The 22,131-nt window shown below is 41.2% G+C and overlaps 1 protein-coding gene across 1 annotated transcript in view; it reads left to right on the forward strand.

The window, feature by feature from the left end:
* Positions 1–22,131, forward strand: part of CSMD3 (CUB and Sushi multiple domains 3) — a 751,931-nt gene that overhangs the window by 474,557 nt on the left and 255,243 nt on the right. The window contains exons 16-18 of the mRNA XM_048507427.1: positions 1,372–1,510; positions 11,952–12,139; positions 16,815–17,003. Of these exons, the coding sequence (XP_048363384.1) occupies positions 1,372–1,510; positions 11,952–12,139; positions 16,815–17,003 (516 nt within the window). The remainder of the gene's footprint in view (positions 1–1,371; positions 1,511–11,951; positions 12,140–16,814; positions 17,004–22,131) is intronic.

Here is a 22,131-nt window from a genome sequence, read left to right on the forward strand (position 1 = left end):
ATGTAAACATTTGAAAAAGATTTTGCCATTTCACACACTGATCTGACTCTTCAAGAAGACAAAATGTTGAGTGGATGATATTCTCATGCAGCGGTCTTCTTGCCTTGATAGGGAAAAAAACCTGGACTCCATAGCTTAACACAAATGCGGACAAATCGTAATAAGCTTTCTGCCTTATCTGTTTGCTGGAATCCCATGATTGGGAGTGGGGAGATCCAAACTGATTCTTTATCTGCCCATCAATTTTAGGGATCAGGTCTTTTCAGCCTCATTTGACAGCATACTGCAAGATTACAATAGTATTAAAATGTGCCCAAAATGCTCAGACTGGCATCATGAAAAATGGTATCACTGGGAGCATATTGAAAATCTACAAACCTTCATGAATCCTGTTTCTTTTAAGTTCCCTGTTGTGTTGTCCTTTTGTTTTGCTTGCCAAAGATGCACTTATAGGGGAAAAATGTGCCTTCTGGATCAGGAAGCGTGCCAAATCTTTAAAGCTTCACCTGCTTCTGTGCATGAGGTATCCAGTATTAAAACCTCATTATTAAAACCGCTTTCTCTTGATGTTTCGGATGCACCTTGCATGCATGGCAGCATCTTCTACTTTAAAACTCTAATGCTGAACCAAGAACATTTCTGCAAGAATTTCACTATTGAAAGTCTGCAGTTATGTTTGCATTTCTCTTTATGTCTGTGTGCATGGTAATTGCAGTGATTCCCTTCTACCTTTAACTTGTTCAGAATCATATAAATTATTAAAACAAAAATTGTTGGTGAGAGAATGGAACTATTTAACTCTGGCAGCAAGGAAAACTTGTTCACCTTTACATCTATCAATCCCCTTACAACATAACAGAATGGCCTCCTATCTGTATCATCTGACCAATCCAGATCAGAGAAGAGTTTTTTTCACTCGCTCGCTTCAATGTTTTCCCTTCTGCCATACTACGAGGTAGATATAGCAACCTAGAAATGTGCAAAAGGGTGTGTCCATGTGATGCAAATCAATTAGAAACATTAACTCACCAATTATTCTGTTGTCCTAAATCAACAAGTATTAGAATCAAATATTGTAGGTTGCTTTTGATGATACCTAGCGAGCTGGACGAACTAAGCAGACTATTGTTTTTATTAAATAATTCTGATGCTACATTCTGTAAAATGGCTGCAAACTTTCTGCTGGAAATATCCCGTAAGCAACAGTATGTATGAATCTACTTCATTTGTTATATGTTGCAAGCTTGTATTTTGATGCGATTTTGACGTGATTTTATACTGTTTATGCCAAATAAAGGCTAAATGAATGAGTAATTACAGTGATCCCAGACTGAAAAAAAAGATATGTATCTGTTTTGTTTTGTTTTCCAGCTCCCTGTGGTGGGCATTTCTCTTCTCCCAGTGGAGTCATCCTTTCTCCAGGCTGGCCTGGGTATTATAAAGACTCCTTGAATTGTGAGTGGGTGATTGAAGCTGAACCAGGACACTCTATCAAAATTACATTTGAAAGGTCTTGACAAAAGCTTTTTTTTCTCCTTATTCCAGTTTCTTATTTATAAATTGGAGGTTATTTGGAGGTTATTTTTTCCCCACTGCCATGTAAACCGAAAACAAGTTTTCATGTAACCCGCATTCACTTTTCCTGCTTTGCTTTGGTGATAATATCAGCAGAGTTTTGAAGGCCTTCTTGGAATGTTACCCGGCAATGTTGGTTGATTGCTTTAGGACTGTTACTAATGTATCTGCAGGAACATAATTCTGGTTTCAAGTTATTAGTTTGTTTGGAGAGCCGCATCTCAGTAGTACAGCATGAGCCTCGGCATTCATATAATACCACATTTGTCCCTACTTCCTCTAGTTAAAGGGAAGAACATGACAAATTCAATCCCTGGCATTTCCACTGAAAAGTATGTCCATCAACTGGACTAGGAAAGACACCTGTCTGTGATCTTGGTGAATGTTGCCAGTGAGTTAGGTAGGCGGTAATGGTCTCCTTCTCTAGACAGACAGCTGTTCATCTTTAAAGTGTTATTACAAGGCTGCAATCGATGATTTATTATTATAAGTTTAATTTGCTAGATCACAACAAAGTTGTGAAAATAAAATGTCTGGTACATGCAGAACTATACTTTGGGAACATTCTTTCTCTCCTCTGTCCACCATGATACATTCAGTCAGTGTTGCTTGACACTTTCTTTCCTCCCACCTTCTCTTGTATCTGTCACCATCTTGAGCATACATTGTTCATGTTCCTCTTGTGCGTCACCACCATCTTGTGTTGCTGGCTGTCTGTGGCTGTCCGTCTAATTTCTGTGCCTTATCCCTTCCGTTTCTTTTTATCTGCCTCACTCTCTGTCTGTTTTTCTCTCTCTTCCTCTGGCTTGCCATTCACCCACCCCCTCTCCTTCCAGGCTATTTCCTAAAGCTGTTAATTGGAAGTAATTAACCTTGATAACCATTTCAGTATAAGATGGTTGACACTGTGGGGATACATGTAACCTTTTGTTACCCAAATTGGTTGGTCCTGCCTCTTGGGATAGTGCAGGGAATTAGCCAGAGGCAGACTGACTATGTGGGAGGTAGGTAGATCTAACACCCGAATATATGGAGATTGGTTCCCCAAGAAAATCAAAGTTGCAGCAAAGGACATTACGATGTTAGTAAGGGATCAAAACAATAACATTACACATGGACACAGAATTAGGAGGCCTAAGAAATAAATGGTTGAGTGATAGCAGGAATAGGTCAGCGTATTGGAAGGGTGATAATTACCATTTCTGAAATGAAGAGGTTGAAGGAAGAGCAAAAAAAATGGCCATCGTTTCTCACTGCGAGTAATGTTGGGTACAAGGAGGAAGTCCAAGCGCAAAGGACTAACAGTGCAATCCAGGGAGGGGGGTGGTCTCACCATGGGAGTCGGTGCATTGCTGCCCACTCCACTGCAAGGGGAAAATATGATGGTGCAGGGGGGAGATATACAGGTGGATGGTATGATGCGGCTCTGTGACTCTTGACCCCAGAAGCTGCTGTCATTTTCCAGCCCAGCATGGCAAGTGGCATTCTGGGCATATTCCAGGGGGAGGAGCTAATTTTAGTCAGCTTCTATTGCCCTCCCAACCCCCACACACTGATGGAGCCAATCCAAAGCGGTTTATAACATTGTTCTCCCCCGCCCTCAAAACAATTCTTGGCCACCATTAAGTGATCCCCCCACACTTCTTTTGAGTTCTATGTTGAAAATGCTTCAGTGCTTCACAACCTTATGCTGCATCTATACTCCTCATCTACTCAATGCTTTGAAGATTGCCCCCCCCCCAAATAAAACAGAGAGATGCTGCAAATGAACAGGTGAGGGGAAACTGAGCGAGCTCAGAAAACGGCGCCGAGGAGGAAGTTCAGGGAATCAGAGCAACCAGGGAACTGTTTTTTTAAGAGGATTTATTTAAAACCTTTTGAGGCTGGAAATAAAACATAAAATAAAAACAAATAAAACCCTCAAATTGGGGATGTTCCCAGGCTGAAAGCTTTTTGGAAGCCAAGTAAAGTCATCTCTACTCCTGGGAATGCCTTTGGACTGGCCCCACCCACATTGGCTCAGATTCCTGGGCCGGAGGAGTTCTGGCATGGGGGCAGCCTCCAGATTCAAGCATTGCTGAGTCATGCAGCACTCTGCCACTGACATATTCACTTGCCTCACCAGAGTATTTGTTTTATTCACCACCAAAGTGTGCACCTGAGTTGGCACACCCTCACACTGTGTCCATGAATCCCCCCGGTGGATTGCACTGTCAGTAGAGTTACTCACTTCGAACCTCATTGACTTCAGTTAACTTGGAACATTGTAACTGTTTAGGATTACAGTCATCTACTTTTATTTGTCCTGTTCAGTGCCAGAAATTCTCTCCCCCTAGTCTTTAAAACATTTTGCTTTTTTTATGCTCCTTTAAATGTTTTACATTTTTAAAAAATACAAATCTCAAAACGATTGTCTGCTTTTATCAAGGAATTGTGCTTTATAAATTATACATTACCTTTGCACATTCTAATCTCCCCCTTTGTCTCCTCTGCTCTCTTTACTCCTCAGGAACTCACAAGGGAAATCAATATTATACTGTCTAAGCCTTTGGGGGCAGTTTAGTATTTTTTCCCATACACTAATTATCTATGAAACGCTTAGTTTCTGTTTAAGTGCTTTACAAATGATTGTTGTTGTGGTTGTCATTAGTTATTCACAAAGCTGTAACATCAGATGTGGCTTTGGTACTTTGTGGAGCACAGGATATGCCTTAGGGGGGAATTCTCAGAATCAATAAACACAAAATGTGGTTCGTCTCTATTACATGAAAAAGGACATGGGATGGGAGAATGGGGGGATTTGATGCTTGATGTTGTAAGGTTGACTGTCTGTTTGCTGTAGTGTTAGATTACAGCACTTGCATTCTGGGAAGAAGAAGAAAAAAAATAGAGGGTCATCTCCTTAAAAAACAAACAAATAAATAGATTCCAGAAAGGCCTGAATGTCAGCTGTAAAACCATGAGAGCGTTTTAGGTCTGTTTACATAGTGATAGCAGATGGATCACTTGGTAGTTTTTTTTTTTTGTAGCTCTAGCTGAGATACCTTTATAGTAGTTCACAAACTCTATCAAATCAGGTGGGTGTTACCATATGAAAACAGTCTTTTCCCAGATTGTGCCCCTCAAGATGAGAAATCTCTCCAAACATTATTTTTTTCTACATAGTTTAATTCTCAGGAAGTGTGGCTACAGTTGAAAGCATGGGGGGGGGTACCTATTTACTAAACTACATAGTTTAAGTCAGGGGTAGGGAACCTGCGGCTCTCCAGATGTTCAGGAACTACAATTCCCATCAGCCTCTGTCAGCATGGCCAATTGGCCATGCTGGTAGGGGCTGATGGGAATTGTAGTTCCTGAACATCTGGAGAGCCGCAGGTTCCCTACCCCTGGTTTAAGTGATGAAAAACCATTATAGGCCTATTACCTCTTATGGTATTGACTAACTGGCTGAATTATCCAGGTTAGCAGGCAGAGCAATAGTCAATTGTGATCTTCTGAAGACTGTAGAATCATGAAGTGGGAACCACACTTCTGGTTCTCCTTTTTCATGTCCATCATCTCTAGTGACGACTCCTGTGTACCATTCCTTAATCCGCAAAGGTCCTTAGGTCAGGTTTCTTCTCCCTGGCTAAAAGAATAGCAATGACACAATCCACGGAATGTCCTATCTTATACAGTCTGACAGAGTGGCAACAATATCAATGAAAAAAAATGAAAATTAGACATTTTTATCTTGATGTCAAGATCTAATCATTACTGCCTAAATGCCTGCAGTTAATCGTCTTGTTGCTAAGCGCTGATCTAGACTAATGAGCTTAGATCTTGCATACCATACCGTTAATTTATTTCCCAGAAATAACATAGTATGTTTCAAATATGCATGTAGTTTAAGGTTTTCCAGATTTTCCCAGTTGCTTAGAAACTGAGTAGCTGCTGCTTTTGAGAAATTATACTTAAAAGGGGCTTATGTTTCTTTATAATTATAGTATGTTTGACTCCCACAGTATAATGTAAATGATTCTTCAGGAAAACTTTCTCTCATGGTAACAAATATCACGTACTGGCAGCCAGTGTGCCATAATGGCAGAATGCTGGACTTTGTAAGGAATTTCCAATCCTCACTTAGCCACAAAGCTTGGGTCAGTCATTGTATTAGATCAACATCAGAGAGTTAATTTGTTGATAAAATGGAGATAGAGCACTGTATGTTCTGCCTGAATTTTTTTGGAAAATAGGGAGGATAATAACTTTTCCAGTGCAGGCACCAGCGTAGCTTCTCCAGCTCAGGACCCTGAGCTGGGGCATTCCCAAGGCAGGGCCAGCTTTAATTGGCTTCCCAAGCCCTTCTACTTACACCACCACCACCACCACCACCACCACTACGACTAATAATAATAATAATAGCACCATCGTCCTTGACAGACCAAGATCATTCTACTCCTCCAATCTAGTGCTCAAATTATGAGGAAAAAGGGAGCCCCTTAATTAAGTCCACAAAGCCCACCTGCTTGCTACCTTCAGTTTTTCTCTTCCCACTTGTTCTCATAAGCCACACCCTCAATACTCTTCCTAGGTGACAAACATTTTGGTTTTCTTTATTTGTAGGAGCAGCAGTGGCGTAGGAGGTTAAGAGCTCGTGTATCTAATCTGGAGGAACTGGGTTTGATTCCCAGCTCTGCCGCCTGAGCTGTGGAGGCTTATCTGGGGAATTCAGATTAGCCTGTACACTCCCACACACGCCAGCTGGGTGACCTTGGGCTAGTCACAGCTTCTTTGAGCTCTCTCAGCCCCACCTATTTCACAGGGTGTTTGTTGTGAGCGGGGAAGGGCAAGAAGATTGTAAGTCCCTTTGAGTCTCCTGCAGGAGAGAAAGGGGGAATATAAATCCAAACTCTCTCTCTCTCTCTCTCTCTCTCTCTCTTCTTCTTCTTCTTCTTCTTCTTCTTCTTCTTCTTCTTCTTCTTCTTCTTCTTCTTCTTCTTCTTCTTCTTCTTCTTCGTTTGTTTTGTTTGTTTTATTGATCTCTCACCTTCCCCACTGAAATTCAAAGTGGATTGTGGACTGTAGAAAAAGGAAATAAAAATGTGTTCATATAGTATCTCATGAACAGTCATAATGCTTATTATAATTTTTATATTTCTAATAGTGTGATGGAGGAGGGACAAAACACTTCATAGGAATTAAATCACCTTCTGCCTGTACCACTTCCTTCCCTCATGAGAAGCTCTACACATATAACCTAGAATGTTTAGTAGAGAAGTAATATCTTGAAGTCTTTCCCACATGCTAATTTGATGTTGCAAGGAAAAGGTTACACTGCAAGAGGAAGAACTGCATGCTGAGTTTTGGAAAAAAAATACACTCCTGGCTGTTCGCTCAGCGCTGGTTGCAGTGCACCATTTGTGGAAAGAATCACTAGTTTAGCGATTCAGCAATACACCATTTGGGGGGAAATAGAGCGTTGAAGCTTCATTGCAGCAATGGTGGCTGTGCGAGTTGCTCTCCCAAAATGGTGTTTTTACCGTCCTTAAACCGCTGTTTTTGGCTTGTGCAGAAGAGACCTTACAGAGGCCCATTCACACTCCATATCTATGTTCACAGAACCTTGCTGTCCAGTGCTTTACCTGTAAAACTGTGAGTTGGACTCATCCCAATCATCCTACATGCTTCTCTCCTCCAATCCAAAAATATATATCACTCCTCCTTGGACCTTTGGTCCTGCTCCTTGGGAAAGGAGCAGGCACGCTATCTGAAGAGAAGCCTGTGGTCAAAACATGGGCGTTTCTGGATAGGGTAAACAAAGTACAAAGAAATATGGACAAAATATCAAAACAAAGGGGTCTGTGGAGGTCATATTAATAAAGGAAGCCATTTTGCTTGTGTTTGAGCCTTTTAAAACATTATCTGAAGAGAATTATTCTAAAGAGGAAGCTGGGCTGGACACACACTGACCTCTCCTGTCATTTGAACCATGCTTCATTCTATGCTTTAAGACCTTTTAAAAATTTATAAAATGTTTGTGCCATTCGCTGCCACTGGTGCACACAGCAGCATACTATTTTTTTGCTTTGATAAATGCCATGCTCTTAAGAAAAATTCTGTACAAAATGATATTGTGTGATATAATAGAGCTGAACTTTTGTCAGCAGTGATCAATTGCTCCACAAACCACCATACAAGAAGTAATTTAATCACTCTAATTGAGGGCCAGTTCCCATGTTGCTTTTTGGTACAGTCAATTGAATGCTTGTGTACTGGGATTTGTGTCTTTTATACATGGTAGTAACTGTGGCAATTTTTGCTTTTTAAAATATTTAATGTTTTTCTACATTAAGAAGCCAGTCTTCTTTTTAAAAAGCAACTAGACTGATATACCCAATGGATTCATTTATTTTGATGAGTTGTATAGCGTAGTTATTCATTTAGAATTATAGAAAGTAGGTTACATTTACATACTCCTTGTGTTGTGTCCCGACTCTCAAAAAATAAATTTGAGAGATGGATTTTATTGAACTCATATCTGCTTGAATTAGTTTTATATTATTTTTTTAATATCACAGCTGCCAGTTCTTTAGCTAATTGTTGGCCTTTCATTACAATTCGAGCTCCACCCAGAGGCCTAGGACATTATAATTTATTGATGTAGTACTTGTGCAGATCCCAGCAGGGTGCCTTTTGAATCTGACAGATGTTGATTTTGTCAATTTGAAGCTGTTTCAAGGACAGCCCTAGTGTTTTTTGAATGGCACCCAGGGTGCCGACTACCACTGTGATCGACTCAGCTGGTTTGTGCCATAGTTGCTAAATCTCGAGCTTTAAAGCATATTTAGTGATCTTCTCATGTTCTTCTTCATTGGCCCTGTTGTGACCAGGTATTGCTATGTTGATGATGATCACTATTAGGAATTATTACGAATCTATACCATAGACAAATGCCAGTGAGAGAGTGATCCAAATTCAAGCTAAATTCCCTCTGAAATAGTCTGTAATGAACAGAAGCCTTTTTCTGCCACTTTCACTCCTCAGAGTATATCTTGCAGGAGAGAGACTTAGATGAAGTACAAGAAAGAAAACAGAGCTACCTGCCTGTGCAGGTTCAAGCAAAGTCCCTGTCTTTAAAGTAGGAATCCAGGCAGCAAATAAGCCAAAGTAATCCAAAGGGAAAGAAAAGCAGAGGAACAGGAGAGGTATCCAGAACAGGGACTTTGCTACTCATAAAACATGGTAGCCCCAGGCAGAAATGATGGAGGCTGGCACTATTCCTAGAATGAGAAGGTTGAGTCGAAATATTTACTCCACTCTTTTGAGACTTGGAAGGTCAAGAAGGACTGATCAAATGAGCTTTGTGACTGGCCAAATAGGGTTCAAAGTCCTAAAAATATTTCCAGAAGAAACAGAGGGGAGGTCCAGACAACAAGATGTGTAAGGAGCTGCCTTGATTTGAGCAGTGTCATGTAGCTTTAGTGGGTAATTCAAATTAATCTTAATTAAATGTTGTTCCAGACAGACCTATTAATATGGAATGCAGACAGAGGTATAGTTCTATCTTTGGCAGAATGCTAATCCAACAGGGTATTTTCTATGGTTAAAGGCAAGTACTTAATCACTGTGTGGTCTTGATTAATGGTCTCATACTGGATGAGGCTTGGTTCCTGAGAAAAGCTACTTCCCTAAGTTAATTGTAGTGAGATACAACATGATCCTGTTTTATTCTGTTGGCTCTCCAGTCTTTAGTGTAGTATTGGACCAAAATATGTCTCCTTGTTCACACCGAGACAGCAGAAACAGAAGTTAGTCTTCCGTCAAGATGAAGGTTGCCAACTCGGGGTTGGAAAATTGCTGGAGATTTGGGAGTGGAGCCTGTGGAGGGCAAAGCCTAGGAAGTTCTGCAGGGTTGTGATACGATTCAGTCCAGCAGTAGTGATTAAGAGTGATGGACTCTAATCTGGAGAACTAGGGCTCATTCCGCACATGCAGAATAATGCACTTTCAAACTGCTTTCAGTGCTCTTTGAAGCTGTGCAGAATGGCAAAATCCACTTGCAAACAGTTGTGAAAGTGGTTTGAAAACACATTATTTTGTGTGTGCGGAAGGGGCCTAGGTTTGACTCTCTAAGCCCCACCTGCCTCACAAAGTTTCTGTTGTGGGAAGAGGAAGGGAAGGCGATTGTAAACTGCTTTGAGACTCCTTAAATACAAAGGGAGAATTGGCTGTAAAAACAATTCTTTTGGTTCGACCCTCCAAAGCAGCTGTTTTCTCCAGGGGAACTCATCTCTGTAGTCTAGAGGTCAGTTGTAAATCTGGGAAAACTCCAGACACCACTAGGAGACTGGAAACCCCAGCTTAGAGGTAGGTGAGAAAGTCAGATCACAATGGCGACTTGTTAGCAATGGGGTAATGACTTCAGATGGCCACCAAACTTGATCACATCTTGAAATTTCACTGCACAGTGATTCTATCTGCATGGTTTATAGTGTGGCTCCAAAAGCATTTTAAGGATGGATTAATTATGTGTGCATAGGTTGAAGATAACTGGTTTCCGGTATGGTTATGGTTTGGTCATTTAGGATGCATGTTCATAATGCTTAACCATGGCTTCTGTTGTCATAGGTCCGTGATAGGTTGTTTCCTGCCCAGTTATGATCCCAAGTGATTATTGAAATCATGGTTTAGCTTGCCTCACTAAGGCCTGGTGACAGTAACTCTATTTAGGTAGAGACCTGCCTGTTCAAAGATCTGCATGATACCATGCAGACAGAAAAGTAGGGACATTGCCTTTATTGTGGTTTTCTGAATGCAGGTGTAATGTTTCGGTATGTTAATCATTGCAAACCCACACCTTAAACCATAATTTTATATTCTTGTTTTCAGGAAATTCTGAACTACTGCATGCATATAGAGACATAATGTTTAACCATGGTTAAAAATAAAAACACAATGAAGCATGATTTCCATAACACCATTAACATCTGCATAAGACCATGGTCATCTGAATTTACCATAGATATTAATAAGATCTGTTTGATGTTTATGCTTGTAAACTGGAATAATACATTTTGTTTATAAGAATACACCATTAATAGCTAGCTGTTCTGAGGACAACTTGTTTAACAACCCCATCCAATGGGGAGTGGGGGTAAATTTGCCACTGGGAGCAGCACAGGACCATGCTGGTGGATTTGTTCCCCCCCAGTGCACTTGCCCAGTGGAGGGGCAGATCCACCCGTGGGTGGCTGTCACAGTCCCCTGTGGCAGTAAGTCACGGCAGTGCAAGCATCCCTGTACCTCCACCAGTGGTGCAGTGAGGGTGTGGCTGGGGGAGGAGCCAACATTAATCAGTTTCTACCCAACCATTGCCTCTGTTCAGCTAATGGCAGGGGCTTTTGACTTATGCTACCTTTTCAGTAATATAAGTCCATTAAGTTCAATGGGGGCTTTCCAAAGGTGGGTTTTTGTTCATAGCCTCCCCACACCTCTAGGAGACCTTCTTCAGACTATGGGCCTGGACAGCCATAGTGCCATGTCCAGGCACCCAGCCTCTTGGATGGGGTTGCCCAACTTATACAGGGGGGCTTATTCTATGTTTATTTCACTATACTTGAAATCAAGTGGAATGCCAATCAGAATGAATGAGAGGCCAGAAGAATTTAGTTTCTTTTTTAAAAAAATAATTCACCTTGGCTCATTCCGCACACGCAGAATAATGCACTTTCAAGCTGCTTTCAGGGCTCTTTGAAGCTGTGCGGAATGGCAAAAACAGTTGTGAAAGCAGCTTGAAAGTGCATTATTTTGCGTGTGCAGAATGAGCCTTAGAAAGTGTACCAATGCATAAACTTAACAATTATCTGCTTTGAGCTGCATTGTGTAATAAATGCTTTTATCCAACAATTAGGATGGTTTCATGTGGATAGGAAACTAAAAAAGAAAAGAAAAATGCTTTCATAATATCTGTGCCATTTAAATTGGTATGTTTTTATTTATGTTGTGCTTTTTTTTAAGTTCCCAGTAACAAACTTTTTTGTGTGTGTGGGAGTGTTGTTTACATCTAAAACCTCAAGGTAAAGTCCAAGATAAGTAATAATGTTCCTTACATGGTTGACATTTAGTTTCCCAGCTCAGTCTGCAAAGAGAAGTTGAGATACTCCATGGGTAACTGAGACAATCTGCAAAATTTCAACAGAATCTGGTAAAATAGTGGAAAACGCAGTAGAAATAATGGAGAAAGATCTATACATCATCACTGGTATTTGGGTAGTTTAATATGAGCAAAATTGAGAACATAAAGTACTAAATAGGGAGTACGTTCTATTTTGACCATTTTCTCTGCATGTAGTCTTTGGGTATATTTTATGTCTGTATCTGTTTCTCCATTATAGATTCCAGACAGAACTGAATTATGATGTTCTAGAAGTGCATGATGGACCCAACCTTTTGTCACCTCTTCTAGGATCTTACAATGGCACACAAGTCCCCCAGTTTTTGTTCAGTAGCAGCAATTTCATTTATCTTCTCTTTACAACAGACAATAGCCGCTCTAATAACGGATTCAAGATCCACTATGAAAGTAAGTAAATGCTGCTTTCCTTAATGTGTGAGTTTCCTGTTTTGCATAAGACTGAAATACAGCAGTATATTTTTTAATCTTTTCACATATATTTGTGGGTCCTTGTCTGCATGAGGTGAATTGGGATCAGTACTGACCCATTTACTATGATGTCCTATCTTCTCAACTTAGTTATATGACATAGGCTGAGACATAGGCCCTTTCTGCACATCACAAATAAAACATCCTGAGGATGGGAAAAAGGCGTTAGGGAGGGGACAGTTTTCCCCCCAAGATACCTACAAGACAGTTTGTTTCTGCTCAACCTGGGTTTTTCAGAAAATGCTAAACTTGCAACTCTTTTTTGGCCATGTCAGCTTAAAATCATCTCCTGCTTGTTGTGCGGAGTTCCGGAGATGACTTATTTCTCCCACACAATCAAAAAAGCTCTCACTATTGCTTTCTCCCTTCCATTTTCTGCTGCTTGAACGCTCTGTTGCAACTGCCATTTGCTAAAGTTGCTTGGGATGTTTCCTCTGCATGCCTATGCTTCTTTTTAGCTGAAAAAGCACATGGTTCAACTCATCTCGTCCAGCCGATTCTGGCAATATATAGTTTTTTTTGCTTAAAAAAAACATTTCAACGAGCTGTCTTTGAAGACAGGAACGGGTGATATGAGAATCACCCATGATTCTCATATGCATGTGTTTGTGTCTTCAAAGACAGCTCATCGAAAAAGAAAAGAAAAAAAAGAACTATATATTGTTGAAGTTGAACCATGTGCTTTTTGAACTAAAAAGAAGCACAGGTATGATGCATGCAGAAAGAAATGTCCCAGGCAATTTTAGCAAATGGCAGGCACAGCGGAGCTTCCAAGGAGAAGAAGCTGTCTTTGAAGACAGGCTCATCGGGGTGGGGGAAGGGGGAGAAGCTATATATCGCCCCAATTGGCAGCATGAACTGAGTTGAACCATGTACTTTTTCAGCTAAAAAGCATGGGCACAGTGTCCACGGGTGGCTGCAAAGTAGTTTTCAAGCAGCAGAAAATGGCCGGCGGGAGAAATGAAAGTGAGAGCTATTTTGCTTGGGTGGGAGAAAGAACCTTCTCCCTCCTCAGACATTTTGTTTATTTATTTTGTCCTGTGGTTCTTTTTTTTTTTAACATGCCCAGGACAGCTTATTTTGGTTATGCAGAAAGGGCCACATTCATGAAAAGTGTATCGAATGACACAGGACATAGACATTTTTTGGCCATTTCTACACCTCTTTATGTCTACAGGATGCTGCTTTGTACCAGACGTAATGTTTCTACTCTTCTTCTTTAAACCAACAAAATAAATGGATCCCCCCCTCCCGCTGGACATTTCAAATGTAGCTTGCTTGCACTGTATTCAGTTTATTACAGAAAAAGGTTTTTTCCTCGATAAAGAAAAACTCCCCAAGATAATTATGTTTTTTGTTAAAAAAATGGTTACTTTCTTAATTTTCTTGGTCTTTGAGAAATACAGTGCTGTTTCTTAATTAGAGTATAAGGACAATCAATTGAGCCATAACAGTTCTATGATTAGACAGAAAATAACTATTCTGAACTGATGTTGTGCTAGCCAGGAGTCAACAATCTGCTGAGAATTTTGAAATGTATTATGTTCATGGTTTTCCCACTTTGGTTATTATGATTACTGGGGCAGTTTCTGTCTGTCTAGAAAGGGATGGCAGGACAATTACCTTGTTAAGGCTCATTCCGCACATGCAGAATAATGCACTTTCAAACTGCTTTCAGTGCTCTTTGAAGCTGTGCGGAATGGCAAAATCCACTTGCAAACAGTTGTGAGAGTGGTTTGAAAATGCATTATTTTTTGTGTGCGGAAGGGGCCTAAGAGAACCCTGCATGCTTCCCCATGACTTGGCATTTGATTTATTTGAGCGTCAGTTCAATCTATTTCAACCCATGAGCAACTTTGGCCACTGAGTGACCCTTTAGGTGGCTTGGGGACTCACCCTTACTATCCTGTTTCCCCTAAAATAAGACATCCCCTGAAAATAAGATGTAGTAGAGGTTTTGCTGAAGTGCTAAATATAAAACATCCCCCGAAAGTAAGACGTAGCAAAGTTTTTGTTTGGAAGCATGCCCGTCGAACAGAACACCAGAGCATGCAGCTGTGGAGTGGAAAAATAAGACAACCCCTGAAAATAAGACATAGCGCATCTTTGGAAGCAAAAATTAATATAAGACACTGTCTTATTTTCGGGGAAACACGGTATGTGCTCTAAAATGCAGCGTCCATGTTCTGGGTCAACTTCAACTAGGAGACAAAGCTCAGACTATTTATGATAACAGCACAGAGAGGGAGAAGATTTATTGCTAAGAAGTTGAGCCATGTTTAAAAGGAGTCTATAAAACTGAATTGCCTTGCTAGTGCAGATCTCAGCTAGTTTTTGGCTTCTGGTATATCTTCATAACTGCTTTACTTATACTGACCTCCGATAAAGCTATTTTTTTTAAAAAAACCACTGATTAAATTCTTGCTCCTTTATCATGCCAATTTTTTTAAAAATCAAGTTTAAAGACATTGGGAAAATACAGAGACATTCTTGCACTAATAAAACCTGGGGTTTGTTGAATGTTTCTGCACAAGGTAAGAGCGTCCGTTTTGCAGTTTCTTGCATTCAGTACTTGACACAATTATACAACACTAATGGCACTTGTTAAAAGCAACAGTCAAGAAAATACTATTTTCCCGAATTGACTTTCCCACCTCAGCAGTGTTGCCAGAGTGGCAAACACTAGTTCAATTATTGTAAAATGCATTAAGAAGCTATAAAAATGCCAAAAGCTTATTTTCAAAATCTATATCTGTTATAAACAATAAACTCACAGCAATTGAGCTAGACATCAAAATAAGGATTGGAGGTGTTCTTCATTTGTAGGTACTTGGGGTTTTTGTGTGTGTGTGTCTTGACTGTGTGAATCTACACAGTTTTACCCCAAGAGAACTCTTTTGAAGAGAGTTAATTTTCTCCTACAGTTAACATGCCATTAACAGCAGAGTTGAGGTAAAACTGATTTGGAAAATTCAGGTATTATAGAAGACTTTATTTATGGTCAATGACCAAATATCAGGTATTATATATCTTCATCATATACCAACCTACTGCTGATAAGGATGGTGAAAGCTGGTGTGGTATAGTGGTTAGAGCACTAGACAAATAGTGGGGAGGCTCCAGTTAAAATCTCCAGTGAAAACTAAATTCACTGGGTGGCCTTGGAGCAGAATAAAGGTAATAAGACTGTAGTTTGACAGAATGAATGGCCCCTGTTTTTAAAAGACATGACCATAGTCTGTTTCACCATTCACTGTATGTATCATATTGTTCTTACTGTATGATTTTCTACTTTTGTAATTCTATTCTTTTTTTTTCACTGTTTATGACATATAGAATCTGATTTGTTGTCGTTATTTGAATTGTTTCTAATTTTTGTGTGCCTAGTCCTATCACACTGCTTGTTGGTTATCTGGCTCCATTAGTTTGCTCTATGCAGTCTTTGTAAAGTCACAGCAAGAATGGCAGATGATAAATAAAGAAATAAGTCACTGTCTTTCTGCCTAACCTACCCCATTCGGCTGCTATGATAATTAAATGCAAAGAGGAGACCATCAGGAGTTCCTTACAGGGCTGGTGGGTTGGTAAAGTGTTCATATCACTTCATATACATTATTAACAGTTTCCACAATATGAACTTGAGAAGTTCCTTGCATTGAATATGAGAAGTGTGAATCTGAAAGGCAGTGACTTCCTTAAGATAAGGTCAATAGACTAAGTAAGATTTTAATTAGAACTTGCCGTGCTGATATGCCTAAACACATCACCTCCATGTTTTCATCATTAAAAGAGAGACTTGATACAGAACAAAAATCTATAAAAATGAGGAAAGAATGGCAAATGTTTTCCAGGTGAGAAAGTAGAGAGTGCTGTGCAAACATGACTGTAATTTGACCACTGACGTATCTGCACTTGGTGAACCTGTAAGAGCTGAAAATACCTTTCAGTAAAAATCTGAAATTCTAAATCATGTTAACAAACTCAGTCTTAAGTACTTCTGTACAATGTGTATGTTCCTTGATTGAGGTCTTATTGCACTTATACACTATAGATATGGATTTAGTGTGAAATTAATCTCACTAGCATTGTGTCAAAGACACTCAATATTCCATTAGATTTGTATTAGTACTGTTTTCAAACCTTTGTATTATGGACAGGAAAAACTCTATTAAAGAAAAATGTGAATATTATATGTCTGTGATAAAGAAATAACTTATTTCTACGTAACAAACAAACATACAGACAGGCTGGTGTGGAGATCAATAAAACTTCATAGTCTGTTTGCTGTTTAAAGCTTCTTCTATCTGTCCATTGTCCACTCGCCCCTCTCTCTCTGTCACCCCCCCCCACACACACACACACGCACACTCACACTCTGGTTCATATTATTCGATAAAATGTGCATATTAATACCCTCATTCGCATACCACTCCTGCAAATCCCCTGCCAAGCAGTTTCTTACCAAAATAAAATATAGTGGTATATGGCATATGGATCAACATACATTTCGGTACTAATAATGATTTCCCCTTTCCCTGGATTGAAGGATATCTTTCCTCATTTAATCTTTGGAAACTTCTTTCTTGCACTTCAGGTGTAACAGTTAACACCTACTCTTGTCTGGATCCTGGCATACCTGTTCATGGTCGTCGTTATGGGCATGACTTTTCCATTGGGTCAACAGTATCATTTGGATGTGACCCGGGTTACAGACTGAACCACGAAGAGCCTCTGCTGTGTGAAAAGAATCATTGGTGGAGCCACCCACTTCCCACTTGTGATGGTAAGATTTTATTGAGCTGATATACGAAGGTATCTATAGTGTGTTCCTGTTGGGCTGCTGCTGAGAAGGATTGAAGGTAAGGTGGCCAAACCTAGCTCAGGAAATTCTTGGACATTTGGGGGTGGTGCCTGGGAAGAGAGCTCAGCAGGGATGTGGTGTCACAGAGTGTACCTTCCAAAGCCGCCATTTCCTCAAGAGGAGCTAATCTCTGTGAGATGGAGATCAACTGTATTTATGGAAGAACTCCAGGCCCCGTGGCAAAACTTAATGAGGGGTCCCTCTGTGGCCATCAAATATTGCAATGTTGACAATCATCTGGCCTGTAGACTTACCTTGGGAGCCTCTTTTGCTTCTCATAGGGATAGTTATTAAGAGCCGGGGGTGGACCTCCTGTGCATGGGTATCCCCTTAAGGCAGCAGTTCTCAACCTGTGGGTCGGGACCCCTTTGGGGGTTGAACGACCCTTTCACAGGAGTCACCTAAAACTCTCTGCATCAGTGTTCTCCATCTGTAAAATGGATAAATGTTAGGGTTGGGGGTCACCACAACATGAGAAACTGTATTAGAGGGTCGTGGCATTAGGAAGGTTGAGAACCACTGCATTAAGGGGCCTGTATGCCTTGTGCTGCCTTTAAAGGGCCTATCTGCACATCTGTGTTGAGTATATTAGCACAGTAGAATAGAAGAGACAGACGCTCAGTTGCTTTTTATAAATGAGTTTACTAACTATAAATGGAGGGTTGCATGGAGATAAAATAAGAAATCCTTTCTTTCCTGTTACACATCTATATACTGTACGTTCGGATACATCTTCCTACCCATCTCACATGATGTCATCCATCACGTGTCTCCTCTCTGGTGTCGTGTCTGCTCAAAGAAACAGAGTTAACTTTATAACTTCAGATGTATGTGCTCATTAACATGTAAGCAACGGCTATCTCACTGACCGATAGCTAATCAATAGATCAGGTCACAAACAGTGACTTTAGCAACTTGTATATGTACAGACAATTAACCCTCTTATAATGGAGTTGTGACAGATACTTACAAAATCACAGCAGACTGGCCAATTGGGGCCAGCTGGGCAAGACCTGGGGTTGGCTGGACTTGTGGACCTCAGAGGGAAAGTTTTTTCCTTTAGTTTGTCCCCTTCCATAAAATAATCCTTTGCCACATTCCGTCCTCTATCTGTGCTGGCTGTTTCCCCCTCCCTCCTTCCCCTGGTTATCAGTTATTAGTGGATTTGTGTTTGATTCACTATATTTGTGACAATAGGGACTCCTGTTGTCACAACTTGGGGTGGGTTAAATTTTGGGGAGGATTGAGCTTGTGTGATCAACACTCCTGGTCAGGGGTCAGTTTAAGGGACTTTAGGGGCATAGACTGGCAGAAAGCATGCTCAGCTCAGAGGCTGTCAAACTTGCAGCATCCTCAGGTGACAGGGAAACAAGCTGTGTCATGTGCCTATGTGCAGTCCAGCTGATCTGCCATCTCAATAGTGTCTCCTCAGCAAGGCAGGCTGAGAGATTTCATTGGTGTGCACAGGCAGGGGTTTCGTTGGTCATAAGACAGGTTGTTTGATGCCAAATCCAGCACCCCATGCCAAGCCATACCTGCTCAACTATTATTAATAAAGTTGTGGATTTATACACCCCACTAAATGTGTCATTTTTCATGCATTGTCCTTCCCCTGCTTTTGCCCACCCATTCACTACTTTGGCCACAATGGGACCCTAATCGACAAAAATCATGTGTGTCTGAGATTGTGATAAGAATGGGGATGGTGCAAGATAGTGCGAAAATTCTGTCGGTATCCAGCCTGTTGATTTTCAGCTTTCTCTGTGTAGCTATCTTCTGTACATAGCTCTGTTAAATCCCACAAAGCTGTACAACAAAAACTGGTTCACACAGTATCACTGGGTAGATGATATAGATGTATGAAGTAGTATAAGTAATGTTACTGTACCATTAAGGCATGCATTCAGTTTCTCTGCTTTGGACTAGCAATTCTAGCTTGGTGATTGGCATTCGCAATGAGTTCTAGGCCCAGTTGCTTGAAAACAATTGTAGGTCTCTAATTATAATTATAACCTCATATTTTGACCCCCAGTAAAGTTAGTTTTTGTGTAATGCCTTTATTTCGCAGGTGACACATATTTATGTTTCCCAACTTTTATTTTAAGGTCTGAGTCAGCTATAAAGAATATTTAATTCACATATATATATATATATATATTTGGAGGGTGGGGTCTTCAGGATCTCCAATTTTTTTCCATTAATGCGATTGAGAACTCCACAGCTTTCTCATAATATATTTTTTTATTGTTGCAGAGTTTGCCCCAGACACTTATTCAAAGGAAAGATGAGACAGGAGCTTGGGTTTAACTAGTTTATTTAAATCAAGGCTCATTCCGCACATGCAAATAATGCACTTTCAAACTGCTTTCAGTGCTCTTTGAAGCTTTGTGGAATGGCAAAATCCACTTGCAAACAATTGTGAAAGTGGTTTGAAAACGCATTATTTTGCGTGTGTGGAAGGGGCCCAAGTCATTTAAATACACTATGATATTTAAATGGTCAGCTGTGCTAAGACAGCCTGCCCTTGACTGCCTTTTCTGACAGACCCATCCTGACTGTAGGCACAGCCAGCTTCTTCCAGCTTTGTATATCATCGCCTTTCCACACTCTACATAGAGGTGCTCAGCCCCATCTCCCTCGCTGATGTGCTACACAGCCAGCACCAGGTTCAAAAAGTTACTCCCCACCAAAGGCTGCTCCTTCACAGCTGCGCTTTGACACACAGCCAGTGATGTGCTGTTCTGGACGTAAAGCCTCTCAATTACTGAGCAGCCCTAGGATTCTTAGATGTCTGCTTATTAAGCACCCTCATTACCACATATTGTCACACCAACACAAAACCACTGAGTTTTCCAATAGCCCAAATATGTCCAGCCGCTACTATAGGAAAAAGCTCTAGAAGGACCATATGCCTAAGCACCCATTCTTGTTCCCAAGCTTCGAGCAATCACTGGGCTCACCAATGACCTTGAAAATAGATCCCAAAATTACAGTGCCTGGTGACATCAGAATGAACCTGAAAGTCATGCCTTACTAGCCTCTGTTTTCTCCAGAACGCCACTCCATTGAACCCCTGCAAAAAATCCAACCACACATTTGCATCAGTTTTCCTACCAGTCACTCTACTCTTAGGCCCTTTCCACACTGCGGAAAGGGCGCCCCTGCACTGGCAGGAATCCTGCCGGTGGAGGGGTGGGAGCCGTTCACACGGGAGCATGTGAGCGGCCCCCGCAGAGGCTGGTGCGGGAGAGGCGGCTCCGCATGGAGCCGCCTCTTCCCCGTCCCTCCCACACTCACCTCGTTGTCCTGCATCGCTCTGTCGGACTACTAAGACCTGCCCACGCTGCCCTCCGACCTCCAGGGGTCGGAGGACAGTGAGGGAGGGTCTCAGCAGTCCGACAGAGCGATGCAGGACGCCGAGGTGAGGTGGGGACAATGGGGAAAACAGCGTGTTCCCAGTGGTGGTGTTCGCACCGCGCCGGCGGGAACACGCTGTTTTTCAAAAACCTCCCTCCAGGAGGGAGGTTTGTGGGGCGACCTGATGCCATCCCTAAGGTATCATATTTGGGCCATGCGGAAACGGCCTTCGGATGAGGTAGCTTAACATTCCATCTGGCATCTGCTATACACCACGAAAAAACCCTAACAGACAAAGAAACCCAACTTACCTTGTGCTTTCACTCTACAAGACAAATTCAAGTGACCCAAAATTATTTGCATCTGCTTCAATGTCACCTTTCTACTATTATATAATCCTTCCTGCAGCTACTTATACATTGAAAGCTTATCTGCAGGTAATCCAAAAGTCTCTCCTGTGGTATCAGTTTCTATACCCAAAAATAAGAAACACTGTGGTGGGCCTTCAGTCTTTTTCCTCTTTAAGGGTATGCCTAGCTACGAAGCCAATTCTTGGAACTCATGGAGGAGTTGTGCCCATTCACTCATATCTGCAGGGCCTCCAAATACAAAATCATCTAAATAATGTGTTACCTTATCTGACCTAGCTTTTTTCCCTTGAACAACCACTCAGGCATTGAACTAAAGCATTGAAAGCTATACAGGGAACATTCCATAAGAAGGGCTCTTATCAAAGTCATGCCTTCAAATTGAAAACCTAACAACTCATAATCTTTCAGATGAACTGAAAAAAGCCTAAAGGCTGACTTAATATCAAACTTAGCTAGTAATGTGCCTTTTCCACACAACTTAACTTATCTATAACTACACCGAAGGAAGCATAACACATCGAGCATAGTTCCTCTAATATCCTATCATTTATTGGCCTTCAGTGGGGGTATGATAGATGGTAATCATTCTAGACTCCCTGGGAGTCTTATTTGACACCACACCCAAAGGCAACATCCAACGTTCCTCAGTGAAACTAAAGAAAATGGGCTAGCAGTCTTAATCTTCCTTCCATTGGAGTGCTGTGTGGTTTCCGGACTGTATGGCCGTGTTCTAGCAGCATTCTCTCCTGACGTTTCGCCTGCATCTGTGGCTGTATTGGTTTATGCGAAATAAAGGCTAAAGAAAGAAAGTAACGTATTGGTTTGGGAGCTTTCTGAAGGACCACTCCGAGGTCCACTTCTTCTGCCCCCACCAGGATCACTACCAATGCAGGCCCTTCCTGAAATCTAAAGCATGTAGATTCTGGGTGATTGTGTCATACCAGCTGCATGCATGCCTATACCTGCAAAACTTCTTGGTGCAATCCCCAGTTCTGTTAAACTCCCAACAAAAACTCCCCACAAAGCATCCCTGGCCAAACTAACTGTTTGTTCCTCACTGCAGCATATGGCTCCAGCACCCCCAGCAATGTCATGGCTGTGGTCTGAATACCTGCCAGTCAGGGCGTGCCTAGAACCCAAACATTGGGACCATTGGTAATAATTCACTTGGGACCAGTGTTGCTGATTTACTTTGTCCCATGCTGAAAGGAATATCTTGGGTGATGAGTTTGGAACTTTATATAGGTTCAGAGACCGCAATTTCAGAGACTGCAATAGTTCAGAGGTAGTAAATATTTTATCATTCCCATGGGAAAGAGGGA

This window comes from Sphaerodactylus townsendi, linkage group LG09 (assembly GCF_021028975.2).
Source record: "Sphaerodactylus townsendi isolate TG3544 linkage group LG09, MPM_Stown_v2.3, whole genome shotgun sequence".
Taxonomy (NCBI): domain Eukaryota; kingdom Metazoa; phylum Chordata; class Lepidosauria; order Squamata; family Sphaerodactylidae; genus Sphaerodactylus; species Sphaerodactylus townsendi.